The 19,193-nt window shown below is 36.3% G+C and overlaps 1 protein-coding gene across 3 annotated transcripts in view; it reads right to left on the bottom strand.

The window, feature by feature from the left end:
- Nucleotides 1–258: 258 nt before the first annotated feature.
- The window catches only part of LOC143372222 (uncharacterized), a 310,267-nt gene continuing 291,332 nt past the window's right edge, over nucleotides 259–19,193 (bottom strand). For all 3 annotated transcript variants that reach the window (XM_076818264.1, XM_076818265.1, XM_076818263.1), the window contains 3 exons: nucleotides 7,594–7,713; nucleotides 573–1,889; nucleotides 259–343 (listed from right to left, as the gene is read on the bottom strand). In XM_076818264.1, coding sequence (XP_076674379.1) covers nucleotides 1,676–1,889; nucleotides 7,594–7,713 — 334 coding nt within the window. In that variant the 3' untranslated portion in view covers nucleotides 259–343; nucleotides 573–1,675. The remainder of the gene's footprint in view (nucleotides 344–572; nucleotides 1,890–7,593; nucleotides 7,714–19,193) is intronic.

Here is a 19,193-nt window from a genome sequence, read left to right as displayed (position 1 = left end):
TTGAATTTTCAGTTGGCCTGGGTGCGGGATAGTTGTCTTTTGATTAACCAAACACAACAGTAAAAAATTTTTGGAAAAATATTCATGTCTGCAGGTTCCTTAACCATAATCATATAATCATTTTTAGATGAAAAAAGAACCTGAAGACATGAATATTTTTCCAATTTTTTTTTACAGTTGTGTTTGGTTAATTAAAAGACAACTATCCCGTACCCAGGCCAACTGAAAATTCAAATTCAAATTTCCCGTTCCGCCCTAATGCACATATGTGTATGCACTCTATAAATAATGGCTCTCAGTTCGACTTTACTTTTGTCTAGCAATACGTAGGCAAAATATTTCACTCTAAAGGGACATCCATACGCTCATACATGCTGCAGCGAAACACCGACGCATGCATCATGGTGCAGGTTTCATAACCCAGACATCTTGCTCACGCACCTAGCTGATAGACCAAGATGCCAGTTCCGCTTCTGATGCTGAAACACGAAAGCCAATCTACAGATATAGCAACATGTATCACGATGCATGTATCAACGTTTCACTGCAACATGCATCAGCGTTTGGAGGACCCTTAACAGTAGAGTGAATTCATTTATAGGCAAGGTAGACTTATGTTGCGATACCAAACACTAGATTCTCACATAAAGGGGTGTGAATCATAATTCTGACCAATTTCAAGCATATTACATTTCTCGATTAAACAGTGAATACTTTTAGCTACTATAAAGTTGGAAGATATGTATACTTATATTCTGCACCAGATTCCCTTTCGTGACAAGCTCCTGCATCGATCGTACACATTGCTATTGCTACACAAGTTCCTAGCCCCGCAGTGTTCTCATGCCATAATAATTTTATGGTTTCTCCATTTGACTCAATACGAACTTTCTATTTGTTTATCTGTAGATTCTCTGAATGCTTCTGTGCACGAACTGTTGTATTTATAACTTTTCCATCACATGTCGGATAAATTACTACCCTCCACAGACTTCTCACGAAGAATAGATGCGTGTCCCGTACCAAAATGAGTTTAAAAATTAGCCATGTTCCGTCATCGTCCTTCGTTCCTGGTATAGTACGTAAAAGCTGTACATTTTCAATGTCACGGCTAACGATCGACAACGCTTTCGGGTGGGTAGAAGGAATTTTGTTTCGAAATTACATTAAAAAAACCTGCACGTTATCAGTGGCATTAATATGTCGCAGCAGAAAGCTTGGGTATTCGACGGTTGTTTGGAAATAATTTGCACGGAGCTCCTCTCTCGTAATTGAAAATTTCACATCCCCGAATTTGACTTGCAAACTGATTATTCTAGCTAAAATGTCGTTCGATATTTTATGGTTGCACGCCTGAAAATGCATGCTCTTAAATTTGTATCTTACACTTAAGGTGAATTTTACTTAAATTCCGCATTTAAAGTTATACATACAATCTTTTGAATATCATTGATTCTACGTTAAAATACCTTATTAGAGAGAATCTCGATTACAGTTGGTCATAGTTTGCTGAGAATTTTGCTTTCAGTTTGTCGCCGCACGATCGAGAATTCTTTACTTTGAATTTACCTTACAACTGGTTTGTGACTCGACCTCTTTCGGATTAAACGAAGTAAAGGGCGAGTATGTGATGTCACACGAGGAGTTCCTTGAGGAAGTCCTCGGCAAGCAAGTCCTACAAATAATCGTCGATGCGGTCCTTTTCGTCCGGTGGACTAGGCTCGCTAACGCTAAGTATGGGGAGACCGAAGTGTTGATCCTTGATGCTTGACTCGGGGGTGCGCCTCGCGTAGTCGCAGCTCTTCGAGTGCCGCTCGATCCCGCCACGTCGATGATAGTGGTGATAGCGGGGCAGATGAGCTTCAATATCGTAAGATCGCCGATAACACCTGCGGATTTCAGTGAATATTTTGGATTTATCGATTCAACCACCTACTTACGAATTGGGATTATTTTAAGGAGATAACGTGTTTCGTAAATTTTCACACGTGAACTTATAAAGAGGAACAGTAAAAGTAGGATTGAAGGTCCCAGATTATACGCATTTTAATAATTAATAATTTATACATATGTATAAATCGAGGGTATTTATAATGAAAATTACAAAAGTGGTACACAAACTTCGTACTTCCACAGTTATGTAGAACCTATATTCAGAATTATCATTATAGTTGCTCCATCTTTTAGTTATTAGCATTTAAATTTATGAAAGCACAGAATCAAATTAAAAATTAGATTTAAAGTTCTATGTTTCTTTAGCGAAAAACAAATAGGATCGGTATAATGCAGCGATCCACAAGCGATTTTTTTTTCGATTGGTTGTAAAGTAACGAAATAGCTACACTTTGAAGCTAAAAGCTCATTTTCGTGGGTAAGAAAACGTTCGCACGCAGAAGTCAGGGAAAAGTTAAAATATCGAAAAAATTGACGGTCGGACGATAGAGAATATATTTAAGAACATTTGTGTAAAATTGTAAATAAATTCCATAGAGTTTTACTCAAATTACAGTGTACACCGTTTCGGAAAACGTGATTTCCAAAAAAAACGCAATTACAGTTTTCGGAAGGTTTTGATATTTAAAAAAAAATTTATATATATTATTCAAAGATGTCTCTATCTTCATTGAAAAATTTTATTGATAAAGTGTTTTTGTCACTTAGAAATAAATTCCCAAAGATACGATTATTTCTTGACCTGGCTAAAGTGGTCTAACCCCTTAACAATTCTTTTTTAGGGATACAACAGGTAAGTATTTTCGAAGAATAATGTTTACAAATTATTACAAATTAATTAACATACAACACATTAAAGTGCGTGCTTGCGTAATGCGCGCTTCCATGTGGTGAACACGATTCCGATTGACCGACTCATTTAAAAGTAAAATTGCTGTATATGAGTATACTTTAACTCAAAATCTACAAGGTCGAACCCGGTCAAAAATTTTAATAAAAATTCGTAGAGTTGTACAACAAATATCAACTTAGAAGGATTCTCCTGAAATAATTATGTGATAAATGTTATCTTAAATGTTGCTAAAGTTATGCGATCTTAGCGAGCGAGTTCCACCATGTGGAGAAAAATGTTTTCTAGGCTTAGTTAAACTTTCACCAAAAAGTATCGATCCGCTCTCGAGTTACGATTTTCACCGTCTTGAGAAACATAGTTTTTAGAATGAGTGGTAAAACGAGAAGGAGGTGATTCTACATGCAAAAGCAAATGGAAATTTTTGGAATAAACTTTGTTAATAGGAGCCTCCGGTTCTGGGAAAATTAAGTTTGAAAATTAATCAGGTACACGTGCATCTAGGAGTTAACACAATACAGTAGTAAATACAGTACATACACTCGCGAATAAAATAATCCTTGTGCTAGAATAAGTCGAAAGTGTGGAACAACCACTTTTTGAACGGGGCTTTGTTCTCGAAGAAATTAGTTTTAAAAAGTGCAGGTGCATTTGTCTAGAAATCGATTTCAATTTTCTTTCGAGTTTTCAAACTCGATTCCCTCGAATACGAAGTTTCGTATACAAAAATTTGATCCCCCATGTTCGATTCGCCTTCGTTCTGGGTTGTATCACCACTTGACTGGCACCCTCTATATTGATACGGCCTCGAATGTGAGTTTTGCGTGCGAACGAGTCTCGAGGGTAGTTTTAAAATGGAAAGGTATTTACAGGATGAGCCGACGTTAAACTACGATGATGCACATGTATTATGCATAGAATAGTTATATTCATGGTTTTGGAATGTGATAGAACAGAATGTTGGAAAGTAATCAAATATCGGGGGTTTCCTGTCACCTCATAGGTAAATGCATTTTATAGACATTGAATCCTGACTAGGGATTGTAACCGTAACCCTAAGCCGGTTCGGTTCTCAGTACCGTAGGCAAACCCGCCTAACCGGGTAACCCGATGCATCCAGGCACAGAGTTACCCGGTTAACCCGCTCTCAGAGCGGGTTACAGTAATGCGGTAGAGGGCGTAGTTTTTCCGTAATTTTGTGAAATCGAGCTGTAGGGCAGATGCACCGTTTGTTGTCACTTTAAGGGGAGGTTCCAGTCTAAAAGTCGATTTTTTTTTATTTCATTTTTCGAATTTTCAACCTTTTAGGAGTGTGTGTTTAAAAGGATTTGTTGAAATTCGTAAAGTTCCCGAAGTTATAGGCATTTGAGTAGCATCAAATGCATGGGTAACACCCGGCAACTCGGCACTCACGTAAAACTTTAAGGGGTTATGCCTAGTCAGGCGGTCGAAAAGAGGCGAATATTTGTGAATTTTTTTTGAAGAAGCGGAAGCGTATATTTTTACAGAACTTTTTGCGTTTAAAAGAGCAACTTTTAAAGAACATTTGGTAATTTTTTCGTAGAAAAATATTTACGTTTATAATAAAATAACATGCGACATCCAAGAAGCATTTTTAAAAATTTGGTTTTGCGGTGAGCATTGCCATTCGGAACCAGATTATCTAAAATCAAAAAACAAAAAAGATTTCGTTAGTATATTAATGTATCCTCAGGTTGACGGAGAGAATTTTCCGAAATATTAATTTAAAACAAAATGGCGGGTATTTAAAGTTGAAATCCTGATTTTTTCGCGTGATTTTTGCAGGAAAAAATCAGGATTTCAACTTTAAATAGCCGCCATTTTGTTTTAACTTAATATTTCGGAAAATTCTCTCCGCCAACCTGAGGATACATTAATATACTAACGAAACCTTTTTTGTTTTTTGATTTTAGATAATCTGGTTCCGAATGGCAATGCTCACCGCAAAACCAAATTTTTAAAAATGCTTCTTGGATGTCGCTTGTTATTTTATTATAAACGTAAATTTTTTTCTACGAAAAAATGACCACATGTTCTTTGAATGTTGCTCTCTTAAACGCAAGAAGTTCTGTAAAAATATACGCTTCCGCTTCTTCAAAAAAAATCACAAATATTCGCCTCTTTTCGACCGCCTGACTAGGTATAACCCCTTAAACGCGTTTTTCTCGAAACAGTGTTCTCAAAACGGTGGGACCTGTATCTCCAAAAGTTATTATCCGATTCGACTGAAACTTTCTTTATTTTGAAGAATATACTTCTGGCTAGGGGGGATACCAGAAAAAATACAAAAAATTGACAATTTATAATTTTCAAAGGCGTTGAAAGGATGAAAAATATAGGGGAAAAGTGATTTCAAACTTCAAGTGTTGTTATTTTCTTAAAAAATGTCATTTTTGCATATTTTTTCTGGTTTCTCCCCTAGCAAGAAGTATATTCTTCAAAATAAGAAAAGTTTCAGTCGAATCGGATAATAACTTTTGGAGATACAGGTCCCACCGATTTTGATCAATTTTTTGACGCCTTGACTTTAACGACTCCCCAGTGCCGTCTGTAATGATTAATTATAAAACAAAAAAAATATTTCTGTAGCTTAAGACATCCTTAATACAATTTAGAAAGTCCCATTAAATTATATATAGTAGTTTTCCTTTAATTAATTCCTAAAGATCACCTAGTTTTTTGGGCTCTAGACCGGAACCTCCCCTTAAGGTATTGTACCAGTTTTGGTCACTTCTTAAAAAATATAATATTTTTCCGTGTAAGCAATAAATGTAACCTTATATTTCTGACGGTATACTAAACAAAATATTTATGATGTGAAATTCTTCACATAATAATGATCTGCAAGCAGTTTAAAAATAAGATAATTATGCACATGGCCAAAAACAGTGCAATGGCCACAAACGGTACGCCTACCCTACTTATGAATTTTTATCTCAGAAACTGTATATCGCATTAGGTTCATTCTTTTTTTATTTTAACGTAGAAGGTTTTGCCTATTTGAATAATATTTTTTTTAATTATAAAACTATTTATGTAACGTCAAATTATACACGAATTTTTATTTTGCAAATTTCTCCTCGAGGGTGACATGTGTCTAATTTTGAAAAAAATGACAATATTCTTTGAATTTCGTATATAATAGTTATGTTACAAAATATTATTTTTATTATAAATAAATAAATTACCTTTCGAACATCTGCAGAATTGTTACGACATTGTCGTGGGTATAACTCAAGAAAATTCATCACATTTTTCTTCGAGAGAATAAAAATTAGACAGAGAATCAAAACCCTGCAAGTGATTGACGTCATTGCATGCAACCCGGTTTTTGTTAAAATTGCAGTTACATCGCAACGGTGGACAAGCGCGGAGCGACCGTAGTCGGATTTTGGACGCAGAATGTCGTATGTCACTTGTAACCCGCTCTGAGCGGGTTACAATCCCTGCTCTGTACTCTTTGGGAGCCGTTCCTTCGGGGTTACTACGGGTTACAGTAACCTTCCCTTAGTTAACTGGATTCGGGTTAGGGTTAGGCGGCGGTTACAGTCCCTGATCCCGACATACTGGAAAACCTGATTTATCTATCATTGTACCTACTTATCATTTTTGTTTGCTTGCATAAGATTGTATTTTGGGTAATATTAGAATTTGGTATTGTACGATGAATATTTTAATTAAAAAAAAATTCGTATCAATTTAATCTATAATAACAGATCGTTAAATGTGTAGTATAATAGTCTCCACTAATTATTTCTTACAATTATACGAGCATGTTGAAAATATAGAACATGCTTAGAAAACTGAACAGAGATTTAAGGAAGTCATAACACGTCTCGAAAAAACAGTTAAAATAATTTAAAAAATAATATGAAATAAAAAATTGGATGTACACCACGTTTCTATTATAATAGAATCCTTTTTATTCCATGGAATTTTGTTTCTTAATAGTTAGAATGATATTCTAATTAGTCAGTAAGGATAATCAGATTGTTTATTAACACTTTCAAAATAAATATCTCGGTTGCATTGTAAAATAATTTGGTTTCTGTTTCAGGTGTGCTAATCGAACTGGTTAGTGAAGGTCAGCAGAATCTATTTTACAATTAAAAATCAGTAACTGTTTGTCCATCTTTTACCATGACACTATAGTTTCTTTACATGATACCGTTTTTCTTATAGCATCCAATTGTGACTCCTAGGACATCGTCAACGGCCTACAAGTGAAGGTCATTTACAAGTCGAACAAAGATGATGCACAAATGAAATTGTCCATATCATTTGCCAAATTTGTAGGATGTATCGTTTCGTTTGTTTGGGTAATTAGATCTCATATCAAATCCTCTTCTTCTAAGGTGCAATGAAAGATATCGTATATCAACAATCATCCACAAGGCAGAGTATGACAGATTACAGAGTCAGTTGAATTATCTTACTGACAAGCCCAATGCTCAATCTGAACAAAACTTCAATTGTTTCAAGTATAACTCATAAATCGCCTACCTAACACCAATAATCGAGTAAATTAAAATTTTCGTTTTCCTAACTGTATTTTCTCTTCGTTAAATTTGTATTATTATAATAGAAAACGATACATCAAAATAATTTTTAAAGAAATTTGAGATTATTCACGAAGCACAGGTACCTGACGAAAAATTGTTTATTAATCTGTCATGTTTACGTTCCTGATTCTAAAGGAAATCAAATTCATGATCTCGATCGTTTTTTCGAATAAGGTCATACTAGTCGGGCAAAATTCTATTCCTTACCGCTCGTCCATGGAAGCAGGTTGTCGTATAGGACACCGAACATATTCGTGACTTCCACCAGTTCGCCATCCTCCGAAACGTCGACCAACAAACGACGATGTTGACGTCACTGGGGAATCCCTGAAATATCGAGACTTTCATCTCCCTCTTTTGCTGTATGCAAATGATTTATTTTTCAGAAATATGATGTTCTACACTTAACATCGCTACTTACAAGGGACATCACTAACACAGGATGTCCCGTAACCGGGTGTACGAGCGGAAGGTGGTGAGTCTACACGAGAAAATAAGTCGAAAGTGTAGATTAAAAATTTCTGATATCGCCCTTCGTTTTTAAGGATGTATCGGACGTACAATATTAGACAAAAGTATATGAAACTTGAAATACTTGAATATCCTCGCGTTACGCATAGTAAATCTAGATGTAGGGAACTCGAACGACAGAATTCGTTTAAAATTTTTGGAGCACATCAGGAAGATTAGAAAGAGCAATCTCAGAAATTTTCATCAACTTGGTACCATTTTGAAGATAGGTCCAATACACCCTTAAGAAAATTGACTTTCAATTTTAACCGAAATCTAGCAATTCGGTGCACGTGTAAACGGCTGGAATTCAAAAGTCAATTCTCTCGAAAACGAAGCGCGATATCAAAAAGTTGTATTCTATATTTTCGACTTACTTTTCCGTGTAGAATTACCACTAGGACGGAGCGATACTATACATACAGGCGAAAAATTAAAGTTGAATTTTCAGTTGGCCTGGGTGCGGGATAGTTGTGTTACGAGCTGAGGCTGAGGGCAATGAGAGTGACGGCTGCGAGGCCGAGGATTGTATTTATTTATTAGAGTTTGTTAGTAGCGGTCGAACCAGGGTCTGGTATCCCCGGGAGTAGAGCTGTACGAGTACTTGAATATTCGGGTAGCTTGAAATCCGAACCAATCCGGGACTCGGTTTCCAAGCTAAGCCAGGTACCCGCAAGAACTGAGCGACTCGGATAGAACCAAGTACTTGAATGTTTTTCAAGCGGCCCAAAAGAAACCGGGCGGATTGGATAGAACGAAGAGGATTGAATTTGTCCAAGCCACCCGGTTTCTTAGGGCCCGCCCGCTTACTTTCCAAGCCGCCCGGTTTCTTTCGGGCCGCTTAGAAAAATTCAATCCGCTCGGTTCCATCTAATCCGCCCGGTTTCTTTCGGGCCGCTTGAAAAAAATTCAAGTACTTGGTTCTATCCGAGCCGCTCGGTTCTTTCGGGTACCCGGCCCGGCTCGGGTTGCCAAGCCGAGCCAGGCTCGGCTTGCTTTTCCGGGTACTTGATCAGCTCTACTCGGGAGCCGCTGTAAGGAGGTTGGATGTCGTGGACGAACCGGGGTCTGGTATCCCCGGGAGCCATTAGGAAGGTGGAAGTCGTGGACGAACCGGGGTCTGGTATCCCCGGGAGCCACTAGGAAAGGTAGGCTTCACGGACGAGCCGGGGTCTGGTATCCCCGGGAGCCGCTAGGAAGGTGGATATGGTGGACGAACCGGGGTCTGGTATCCCCGGGAGCCACTGGGAGGTTGGATATCATGGACGAACCGGGGTCTGGTATCCCCGGGAGCCACTAGGAATGTTAGTTTAGCCTCGTAACTTAAAAATGTGATACACCTTGAGCGATAAAGGAGTATCTATGTGGGTTGGTCTCGAAGAGGAGATTCTGATGATGAATGATTCAAATAAGGAACTCTGAGTTTAGAAATAACTAATTATATTCTATATATAAGCTCAGTCTTTTACAATTGTTTAGTGTTTCTGTCGCGGTACCTAGGTTCACCTCTCGGTTTTTACGCACTGAGAAATGCGGGGGTCTCAAAGACTTTAATAATTACAACGCCTATCAGCAGCTCTACGTACTGTATGGTTTAGGTTGAAATAATACTCGAAGGAGAATGTTACTCGATCTCGCAAGCCTCTTTTGTCTAAACGTGCTAGACTGGAAATGAGCCCCCGAGTATGGATTCGTGGCCCTTTTTATACAATGGAACTCGGCTAGAGAGTAGTAGGGACATGAGTGCCTTCATTGAATATTAGGTTTTCGGGGAAAACTCGTTTGCATCACACCACTGCAGGAATCGGTGACCCGCAGGGTCACGTGCATTCCGGACACCCGAAAGAGTTAAGTAGTTAATAATAGGTCTGCGCACGTAACAGTTGTCTTTTGATTAACCAAACACAACTGTGAAAAAAATTGGAAAAATATTCATGTCTGCAGGTTCCTTTTGCTCCTAAAAAGGATTATATAATCATGCTATATAGGCAAAAATTTAAATTTGAATTTTCAGTTGGCCTGGTTGCGGGATAGTTGTCTTTTGATTAACCAAACACAACTGCAAAAAAAATTTGGAAAATATTCATGTCTCCAGGTTCCTTTTTCTCCTAAAAATGATTATATGATTATATGATTTGTTGCTGAATGGGTTTTATCCGTACAAGTGAAATAAATAAATAAATAAATAAATAAAGACAATGTGCGTGCTTTTTTAACTAAAAAAGGAAACCTGCAGACATGAATATTTTTCCAATTTTTTTTACAGTTGTGTTTGGTTAATCAAAAGACAATTATTCCGCACCCGGGCCAACTGAAAATTCAAATTTAAATTTTCCGCTCCGCCCTAATCACCACCCTTTCGCTTGTAGAGGAAGTACAGTATACTTGGAATACCAGTTTGTTTAAGACGAATAAAAAATTACAGCGAAAGATGGGAACAAATAAAACTACATAATATCATAGGGAAACTAATAAACTTTTATATTTCAAGCTCTCAGTAATAATAAAAAACAAAAGTAACTGAAACATTGGTCCAAATGAAAAATAACAGAAAGTATTGATTTCGTTAAGGTGTGGGTAATTTGGAATATCGGTATTCCAATTTACCTTCACTTTATAAACTTAAAAAAAATGTAGATAATAAAATTATTTTCTTTTATAATCTGATCAGGCTCAAAAATCGTATATAGGAACAATCTTAGATAATTATAAATGGACAGCGTTGGCCCAAACCGACTTTGGAACATTCCAAATTACCTTCACCTTCGGTATTTCGAATTGTAACATGGCATTGAAACCTACAATTTCGTGTCACATGTTGTAGTCTCGAAATTATCGCAAAACTGTCAGGCAACCATAGAAGGAACATGCAGATGAGTAGATTAAGGGTTTAACTCTAAAGTTTTGACATATTTTAACCATGATTGGAACGATTGAATACGCGCTGAAAAAGTTTTGCAGATTCACGTTTTCTTATTCTGCAGATTAAGTCGAAAATATCAAAATGTCGGTTCATTCACAAATGTTATTAGTTAACAGGCCATTAGCCCCTATTATCTATGGCGTCACAAATTAGATAGCGTTAGTAGTTTATTAGATATTTGTGACTTAGGCCAACTTTGATGAAATTTTCGGAGCAATTGAATTTTCAAAAAGTTTTCAAGTGGTATACTTTTTACCTACAATCATCCACATATAAAGTGTGTATACTTGACCCAATATTAAACAATTGCATTGTCTTTTGTGTTCTTAATTTATCCATTGTGAGGTAAAAATTCATACACTTTTAGAGCTACCACAATTTTCCAAACGTGGAAAACCTTAAGGTAAACCAGGTAAAAGTGGCAAACGGTTCTCACGTAATTATATTTTGGAGTCTCATGATGATTTCGGGTCACTCAGGCATAGAAAAGTCTTCCATAGCGCTTGAAAAGAAGATCAGTATTCCTGGCTGTTTCTACTTGTGGTAAGAATTTTTATCACGTAAGGGATAATTAAGAATGCACTGGAATTGTCCAGAGTATCATAAAACATAACAATATTTTCGGTTGTAAATTGTGGAACCTCAAAGTCTCGCCTGGCACAAATAACGGGTTTACTACAATACCAAATATTGAAATATTAAAACTAAAAACTTCAAAGTATCAATATTACTCGTTTTGGTGTGTAGTTTGCGTTGGCAAATTTAGATATAAATAGATGAACAATTTGTAAGAAAAAGACAACAATTTGAGTGAAAAATGATTAATGCTAATGTATTGTTTTAATAATTTGGCGTATTGGGGAGCTGTTTACGTAGCTAAATTTTTCATTGCAAAATATATATACATAGGTATATAATATATATGTCAAATCTCGAATAGTTTTCGAGGTATTGGAGCAAATAATGTTTTCCACGTTCTAGATATGAATGATCACTGATAAATCAATACCCATCGAGTACTTTTTGAAGAGTTATTGCCTACAAAAGTTTTATCAAAATTGACATCTCACCGGAATATTGTCCCTTGTCAGTGGTGTCCTCAATCGATTTTTTGCCACCCTCATCGTTCACACGAGTTTTACTGTTTACATAAATAACTTTCTAAGCACTTTATACACTTTCCATAGCTCGATAATGGTATTTTTTTTATGTCAATCATCAGAGGTCTCCCTGCTGGCGGTTAAAAGTTTCCTTACTGTTTTTAGTGGACTTTAGCCTTCCTTGTTTGGCGAGTATCATAAATCATGCAAAGTATGGCCCTAGTTTGCAGACACACTTTTCTTTCAGATATAATTTTCCATTGTATTATTCATTATATAACCACAGTAATTATATGTTTATCGCACGTACAACTTTGAAAAGAAGAACGAGAAAATTGGATGTCTATGGTAATATTAAACCTTGTTAGGAGCGTATAAAGAGTTGGCACTTATTTATGAATGGAGGAGACGTAAACTGCCTTACATCTTCGATACTTATTTTTCCCTTTTATTACGTAATGATCTTTTCTTGAATCATCTTATGACAATACGATGACAAGTGGGTCTTTTGCCACAATGGTAAATGTGCTGCCATAAAGCTAAATAAAAGACATATCGCTCTCACGAAGCGAAAGGTTGATGTCCATCCAAAAAAAGGAACGAACATCATAGCTCGATAATGCAGAGAAGAATTCATCCGCTATTCTTTCTTAAGAACTGTATAACACATCAGAAGAATCGTAAATCATCAAATCTGTTTTATGAAAATGCAGAACGTCGCATTCTAATGTGAATGTACAGTAAAGGCCAACAGAATGTTCAAACTATGGACGGTAATAAAAATAAGATAGTTCCATTAGAAAGAATTATATCTTAAAATTTATATCCCATAGATTGGGGGTCTGCCAGAATAGTCCAGCGATATCAACATAATACTTAAATCCTAGTGTTGTAGGAGAAAAGGAGTCGGCCACCCGATTGCCTGGACCGGGATTCGAACCTAGATCTTCCACCTTCCGGGCAACTGTTCTAATTATATTATTAATTATTCAGGACCGATGGCAGCTCTGCTTTTCCAAGTCTATATACATATGCTAGCCAGCCGAGGCGTGGTTTCTGGCTTTCAATAGCTATGTAGCTCTGAGTGGCTCTGAGCTTTCAAAAGAGCAGCTCCTGGAGCCACCAGCAGACCGGGCTTGCCCTACAGCAGGCCTTCCCAAGTAGGGGAAATGCACTCCTAAAACAGATATTTCGGTTCTCCCTCCACCGGTGCGCCTTCAGCTAAGGTGGGACGACTCCTACAACCCTCTCTCCGAGGAGACAGTAACGTCGCTGGGAAGCATGTTGGGCGCTTTAGGGCGAAAGTACCAAATGTGTCAAATTTTTATAGGAAATTTTATAATGACTTAAAAATAGTAGGAAAAATTAAAAATTAAACTAGTTAAATTTTAAGCCAGTTTAAATTTTAATTTAACAATGTATGTAATACATTTTTTGTAATTCTTTTTACGTCATTTTGAAATGCTAGTTTAAATTTTAATTTAACAATGTATGTAATACATTTTTTGTAATTCTTTTTACGTCATTTTGAAATGCTTGTTTAAATTTTAATTTTTCCTACTATTTTTAAGTCATTATAAAATTTCCTATAAAAATTTGACACATTTGGTACTTTCGCCCTAAAGCGCCCAACATGCTTCCCAGCGACGTTACTGTCTCCTCGGAGAGAGGGTTGTAGGAGTCGTCCCACCTTAGCTGAAGGCGCACCGGTGGAGGGGGAACCGAAACATCTGTTTTAGGAGTGCATTTCCCCTACTTGGGAAGGCCTGCCCTACAACCACCGACAGCAGGAACAACCAAACTCCGCTCTTGCGTAGAAGAGCAGCGTTCGGTATATGCATATTAGTGTAGTCCTTATATGTATGGTAAAACATCGAAAAGTTTTTTAAAAATTTCTTCTGATCCTCTCAGAAGCTTCCAAATAGTTTAAAAGAATTTCGTTTAAAATGTTGTTGAAATATATTAAGGATTATAGGTCGCTCAATGGCAATTAAATATTACTACTTTGGTATAAATTGATAGAAATTTTTGCAATAAGGACAAAATAATTTTATTAACTTTTAAGTCAGAGTATAACATTAAAATTCGGGCACGCATTGCAGAGTTGAAACGGGTTTATAACGAGTGTGTACTGTATTGTGTTGCGGCATAAGGCTTTAGATGCACATTTAAATTTCTCTCATCAGCAGCTCTCGAATCAGACGCAAACTCTGACGTACATTCTATTTAGGTTGTTAAACACATGAATAAAAGCAAGGTTTCGGATTCTGATATATAAATATGGGCCCCGTTTCATTAAAATTGACAAGTGACAATTATAGGAAGTGGCAGTTGCCAAACTTGTGCTGCATGCGAAATATAAAGTCCTTGAGCGACCTTTATATATCAAAATATACAAATGAAAAACACGAAAATATATTTTTTTTTTGTCGAATAGAAGATTTTAAGAGGGGCAGACAATACAAATTTGAGAGTTGAAAAGTAAGGACCACCCTAATGCACATATACTTGCGAGCGAAGGCGAGAGCAACCAGGGGATTGGAGCAGACCAATTTTTTAATTGCTCCAGTTCTGCTCTGCTCCGACATTCAAAAACTTACTCCATCTGCGCTTCATGTTCCGAGTAAAATGTTTGTTGAACGGCGATTATTTTCGCAGTTTTTAGGCAACTCCGGCATTTGTTTGCTTTTTCGCTGCGCAGCCCCGTGTTAGCACCGCGATTCGCGGCCCCACAATATAATAACTTTTTCAATGACGAAAACTTCAGATTTAGTATGTGGCGGTAAGCGCCCTCGCACGGACGGCGATCTGCGCGTTGGCAACAGGGAAAGAGGCGCGGCGATCGGCAGACGACGCATGCTCGGCAGTTACGCGAGAATATCGGGCCTGAGCGCACGTGGTAATAAAAAACCAAAAAACCTAACAGGGTGTAAGTTCTTTGATACCCACAAGTATTTAAAAAAATTTAATTCATCTGCTTTTGTAAGAAAAAATAAAATTCAAATAATAAAAAGAAATCTGGAGCAGTGGAACAGTAAAAATTCTCCGTACTCCGGTTGTCCGACGTGGGACAAATGCTTATCCCCACTATGACCTACCGTCGTCCCCCACTTTCTTCCCACCACACTGCACACAAGCATATTCCTACGTCTGTCCGTGTGCCTTGCCTGTTGGGCTGCCGAGTACGCGCACAGGAGTAGGGATATACTTGTGTGCAGTGTGATGGGAGGAAAGTGGGGGACGACGGTAGGTCATAGTGGGGGTAAGCATTTGTCCCACGTCCCACGATTCTGGCATCACTGCCCATTGCTCCGCACTCCAGTTCCGAGCTCCACTCCAACGCTCTGAGAGCAACAGCAGGTCGACAAGAGCAGCAATCGCAAAAGAGTGGGGATAGTGGCGTAGTGGGAGTGGCTAAATAGGTCTACACTGAATCCATCCTAAGAAAAACCGTACGCCCATACCGTTTTGCGACCGATCTGTGCAACCCCCACTACTGCCTACGGGGCCCAACGCAGGCGATCGCTCGTAGCCACTGATGCCAGAATCGTGGGACGTGGGACAAATGCATACCCCCACTATGACCTACCGTCGTCCCCCACTTTCTTCCCATCGCACTGCACACAAGCATATCCCTACTCCTGTCGTCCCTGTGAGCTAGTATCATGTAATAAATACGGTGAAAAAAATGTCGAACAACGCGTTGAAGAATTTGTTATTCATTTTTCTATTTCGGTAAAAGTAAACAGAACGTCGAGCATGCTTTGGTTAATACAGAACTTATTGACCAATAAATATAACATTTTAGTTTTATAATAACAACGCTTTGGCAACGACTTATACAATTCTACTACATGGTCGTGAAACATCAATTTCTTATGAAATCGTGCACAAAATTTTAGTAAAGAATTAATATTGTTTCAGTTCACTAAACTTAAAATATAGAACAATCTTTTTGCTGGATCATGCGATTAAAATTCATGGTACATAATGTTTATTACAGAAACACTAAATTCTTCTGTTTTTATGGTGATTACTTTGCGAAGCTAAGTGTATGGCACGAACTTTCTCCATCACGCAAGTAATGCATAATGCAATATCTATTCGTTGCAAAGGTATTAATATCTCCGATAAAACATTACACAAGGAAGCTAATATAGTAAAGAGGATTACATAATGATCCTGTTTTCACATGTATGTATTGAAGTGTGACAGTGTTACGCAATAGATTTTTCAAGTAATTTCTCTTTAAAGAAGAACAACAATACGTTAATTTATATATTTAATTATATATTTAATTTATATATTTAACACAAAGTTAATTTATATATTTAACACAAAGTTAATTTATATATTTAACACAAAGTTAATTTATATACTTAACACAAAGTTAATTTATATATTTAACACAAAGTTAATTTATATATTTAACACAAACTTAATTTATATATTTAACACAAAGTTAATTTATATATTTAACACAAAGTTAATTTATATATTTAACACAAAGTTAATTTATATATTTAAATTGACATTCCTCTAAATCAATCAGGTATTTTGAAATAAGCCGTACAGTTTTTATTTTTTAAAAACTGGTTAAAAGAAGGATTATTTAATTAACGTACGGTCAGAAACGTTTCTCAGAACATTGCGAACACAAATACTGGGAAATCATTACGATATTCAGGAGTTCATCAGTACAGCAGAACGTCGATTATCCAAACATCGCTTAACGGAAACGCCGATTGTCTGAATATCGGTTACCAGAAGCACCGATTATCGCAACATAGAATAAGTCACGCACCTATGCTATGATACGATGTACAAATTGTTGTTAACAGTTCACATTGTGAAACACGTATCCTTCGTGATTCCAATGCCCTAGTTTCGTATCTCGCTTAGTTTAGTACGTACACATTTTATTTATACCATAAGTGTCAAAAGACAAAGAGTGGTGCTGAAATTGGAAGAGAAATGAACCATTATTGAACATTTAAAAAAGGGTGAATGTGCTTCTAATTTACCGACAGAGTATAATGTTCGAAAGTCTACGGTTACGGGAATTAAAAATAACAAATCGAAACTACTAGAATTTCAAAATAAATTGAGTAATGAAGGCAATAACCGTCCCCGAAAGATATCGAAATTTTGCAAATTATGAGAAATTTGATTAAGCAATATGTACAAATGGATATCACAAAAAACTAAGATTGTATATCGCGCCAAAATGAGTGAAGACCCAAGAAGAAATACATGCCGTTGGAATATTTATTTTAGAAGAAATACGAAACTTAAATTTAGTTATATCTAAAAATGATTAATTTGCTTTCTATATTTCGTTTACCATATATTATTTCACGCAGACCTAACTGCTCTAGGTCCTAGAGTGTTCTTTTGTTTTCGCGCGACCGATTCTTGTTTACATTTCCGCCACTTCTCATCATTGGAAGTAAAAGCGCAGTGGTTTTTAAAGAAATTAGTCACCTTTTTCCGTAACTTTGGATTTAAGGCCGCCACAGTTGGCTGGAAAACAGTTTTTTGTGCCCAAAAGCTAATTTTTTAAGTTTAATATTTAGAAAAAAAATTTCCTATAAAGTGACAACCTTTCGGATCTTCAAAATCCACAATATTATTCATTTCAAATAATTCTGTGATGAGATACGGCGTTCTGAAGACAAAATCGCAAAGTTCAAAGTGAAATTAAAGATACTCGTTATAGAATATCAAAATATTGGTTTAAATTTAGATTTTATACATGTCAGCAGGTGTATTTCAAGTATTTAATACTGTTGCAAGCATGTTTTAGTCTGTGTATAAACAATGCAAGATTTATAACAATTGAAATTTTCAAGTTTTTAAAAAATCGTTTAAAAGCGTTGGACGTTCGACTTATTTTATATGAAAGCTTAAACAATTATGAAGGAGAGAATGCAAATTTTAGGTGCAACTCCCTGCAACTCATAAATTTCTTCAAATTTCAACAAATAGACTGAGCTACTGAAACGTTCAGGACGCAGTTAAATAATTATATTTTTACATGTTTTATATTTTATTTCTATTATATTTCTCTTATATTTTATCTTTTATATTTTTTATATTCATACATATATTTTGTTCTTTTTTGTATTATTTATCGTCTTGTATTTATATTGATTACAGTAACTACATTGTCGTTAAAAAAAATCAATATGACAGTGTTTTGAATTTTTGTCACAAATCACGGGTTTCCAGCCTACTGTGCGGTCGACTACAATACATTTCGTAACTTAAAAGTAAATGTTATCGACGCACTGGTTCGGTCTATTTTAAGAGGTTAAATAAAAGCTATTGTGCAAATTTTAAGATTAAATTTCCAACGTTTCGGTCAGTATTGCGACCAGTATCAAGGAAAGAATTAAATCAGGAAGAAAACTGCGTCTGCTTTTATAAATTTGGCTCGTGTTAAACGTGCGAACGTACGAGTCGGTTGGAGAGTGACTGAAGTAAACACCCAACGGCAGGCAAGAACAACTAGAGGGCAAAACCGATTGCGTTCCAAACGATGACAAGAGCGGGAACCGTTAACCGTTATGAAATAATTGAAAGGGCAAGACTCGAGAATCTCAACGAAAAACTGCCAAAATACCACTAGTTATTGCTATGTGGTAAAAATCATCACTCTAAAGTGTCCGAAAATATAATTACATACCGTAGTTTGTAGTATGTAATAATGGTCATAGAACAGGGGAACCAAGAACGAAAACTCTAGTAGCGAGACAATTTTCTCGTACGACTCGTACGTTCGCACGTTTAACACGAGCCAAATTTATAAAAGCAGACGCAGTTTTCTTCCTGATTTAATTCTTTCCTTGATAATGGTCGCAATACTGACCGAAACGTTGGAAATTTAATCTTAAAATTTGCACAATAGCTTTTATTTAATCTCTTAAAAATAAACCGAACCGGTGCGCCGATAACATTTACTTTTAAGTTATGAAATGTAGTGTAGTCGACCGCACAGTAGGCTGGAAACCCGCGATTAGTGACAAAAATTCAAAACACTGTCATATTGATTTTTTTTAACAACAATATAGTTACTGTAATCAATATAACTAAAATACGATAAATAATACAAAAAATCACAAAATATATGTATGAATATAAAAAATATAAAAGATAAAATATAAGAGAAATATAATACAAATAAAATATAAAAAATATAAAAATATAATTATTTAAGTGCGTCCTGAACGTTTCAGTACCTCAGTATTACTTTTAAGTTTTAAAAATTCTTT

This window comes from Andrena cerasifolii, chromosome 8 (assembly GCF_050908995.1).
Source record: "Andrena cerasifolii isolate SP2316 chromosome 8, iyAndCera1_principal, whole genome shotgun sequence".
NCBI lineage: Eukaryota > Metazoa > Arthropoda > Insecta > Hymenoptera > Andrenidae > Andrena > Andrena cerasifolii.
This window is presented reverse-complemented; position numbering and strand designations above follow the sequence as displayed.